The following is a 2271-nucleotide window of genomic DNA, read 5'->3' as shown; positions in this document are numbered from 1 at the left end:
GGTTCAGGAAGCAATGGTGAGCCTGGAAGTACATTTCCAGTGATTTTCAGGGTAACTAATTGTAACAAATCTGAAGGATGGCAGGGTGGAGAAGCAGCAGAGCGAACTGCAGAGGAAAGGGCTGTGAGAACAGCAGGTGTTCATGGCAATGAGACTAGAAACCATCAAAAACTCAGCAGATCTCCATTAAAAATTGTTACTAAAGCTTAAGCTGGCAGAGGGCAGAGTTAGATGGGATATAAGGAAGAAATTCTTCCCTGTGAGGGTGGGGCGGCCCTGGCACAGGTTGCCCAGCAAAGCTGTGGCTGCTCCTGGAACCCTGGAAGTGTCAAAGGCCAGGATGGATGGGGCTTGCTGCAAGCTGGGATAGTGGAAAGTGTCCCTGCCCACAGGCAGGGGCTTGGAATTAAATTATCTTCAAGGTCCCTTCCAACACAAACCATGCTGTGATTTTACACAAAACAGAGAACCAGAAGCCACGTCACTCCTAAATGTACTTCAGTTGTATCGAAAAGTATTTTGGAAGTCACTTTTATAAAATGTGTATTTATGTATTTATAAAGATAAAGGGTTTTTTTAAACTGTAAGTTTAGGAAGCTGCTTTGAGAGTCAGATATAAAAGCTATTCCAAATCTTACGAGTACAGAACAACCAGTGCATAGAGAGTCTGGTCATCAATAGCCACAATGGCACACACCAGCATGCTCAGACCAAAGCCATCTTTGCAGAGTTTCTCTGCTACCATGAAATCTGTGGGTCAAGATCTCATGTGATCTTGAGATCAGCATCTAGAAAGGGTCTGCAATACTTCTGGATGCTTAACACAAACTGTGAAATGTTATTACACTCAAGAATCTCAATTTCTAGTGAAAAGTGGAGACATCTGTTGAAAACACAGCATTCAAACCACGGACCGTAGCTCTTGACTGAATAGTGACATTTATATTTAACTTCCAAAGGAAACTTACCCCTGGGTGGTTCGACTGGTTTGGTCTGAGTTTCAGGTGCTGGCCTTGCCCCCGAGGGACGGACATGGCTTTGTGGGGCGCTGATAACTCCAGCTCGAGGAGGAACAGTCTGACAGGAAAGTTGGTTAAAAAAAAGAAGTATTTTAGTTCTACTTTGGATCTGTAGTCATCTACTGCTAAATGATTCAGGATAATCAGGATTCTGTGAAAAATAAATTCTTTGATAACAGCTACTGAACCGATTTTTTTATGCACAGGCAAAAACAAAGAATGTATTTTCAAAACATGATGATGGTTCAATTCAAAGCAAAGGATTTTTACAACCATTTTCAACTTCACAGAAATACTTACCTGTGCAACGATGTTAGAAACAGTTACTATTTTGCTAGTATTAATAAGATAATTTACCTAAGTCTGTGAATTGTTGTAAGCAACAAAACCAACAAGAACAACTACTTTATTTGGAGGTCTCCTGTTTCTCAATAAGCACTATTAATGAAACACACATTCTGCCTCATCTGAAGGCTGAAGTCTCCCTAAAGTTGATGGAAGAAAAGTTAATACGTTCAGAACGTAAATTTAAAAGTCTACATCAGTACTTAAAGAGACACAGGAAGCTATTCCAGATTACAGCTGAAGAAGAGTAAATTACACAGACCACACTGAAAGCTGAATAAAAGGCCCTGGGATAAAAATGCCAGAGTTCAAGGGCAAAAAGACTGTAAGATGAGATAGTTTGTAAGATTTGTTCCCTGTAAAATGCTGTGTACCAGAAGACATTCTAGGAATGGTTTTCAGAGCAAATCCTATTGCACAAATTAATTAGAAACAAGCAAAGAAATGTTACCACTATAAAAAAGGTGTGATTTGTGATCTTAGTTTTACTAGATACATGTCCCTGACTTTGTATATTGTTCGATTCCTTATGCTTGGCTGAGTCCATTCACCAACGTTCCAAACTCTTTCAGCCACCTGATCTCAGAAATTCCTGTCTGGTCTGAGATTGCCAAGATGCGTTTTGTTATTTCTTTGAATACTCTGATAGTAGGCAGGAAGATGATTGGATTATACACCAAAACGTATTAAAAAAATCGAACAGGAACAGGAAAGAAAGGAAGTGCCAATCAGCCCTCAGGATCCCTCAGTGGGAAGCAGCACCCACTGCAGCTACTGTCCCTGGTCCTGAAATTCTTGAAATGAAACCCAGAAATTACCTGAGACAAAGGAAAGAAACATTCCTAGAATCCACGAGTGGTTAGAGTCGGGGGGGAGCTTTAAACCCACACCGATCCTGCCACACGCA

General features: G+C 40.8%; 1 protein-coding gene across 1 annotated transcript in view; it reads right to left on the bottom strand.

The window, feature by feature from the left end:
• Positions 1–2271, bottom strand: part of SYNJ1 (synaptojanin 1) — a 47721-nt gene that overhangs the window by 5544 nt on the left and 39906 nt on the right. Inside the window, exons 28-29 of the mRNA XM_017727074.1 lie at positions 969–1077; positions 1–22 (exon numbers count right to left, since the gene is read on the bottom strand). Of these exons, the coding sequence (XP_017582563.1) occupies positions 1–22; positions 969–1077 (131 nt within the window). The remainder of the gene's footprint in view (positions 23–968; positions 1078–2271) is intronic.

The sequence above is a fragment of the Corvus brachyrhynchos genome, unplaced genomic scaffold (genome assembly GCF_000691975.1).
Source record: "Corvus brachyrhynchos isolate BGI_N302 unplaced genomic scaffold, ASM69197v1 scaffold412, whole genome shotgun sequence".
In the NCBI taxonomy this organism is placed as follows: domain Eukaryota; kingdom Metazoa; phylum Chordata; class Aves; order Passeriformes; family Corvidae; genus Corvus; species Corvus brachyrhynchos.
This window is presented reverse-complemented; position numbering and strand designations above follow the sequence as displayed.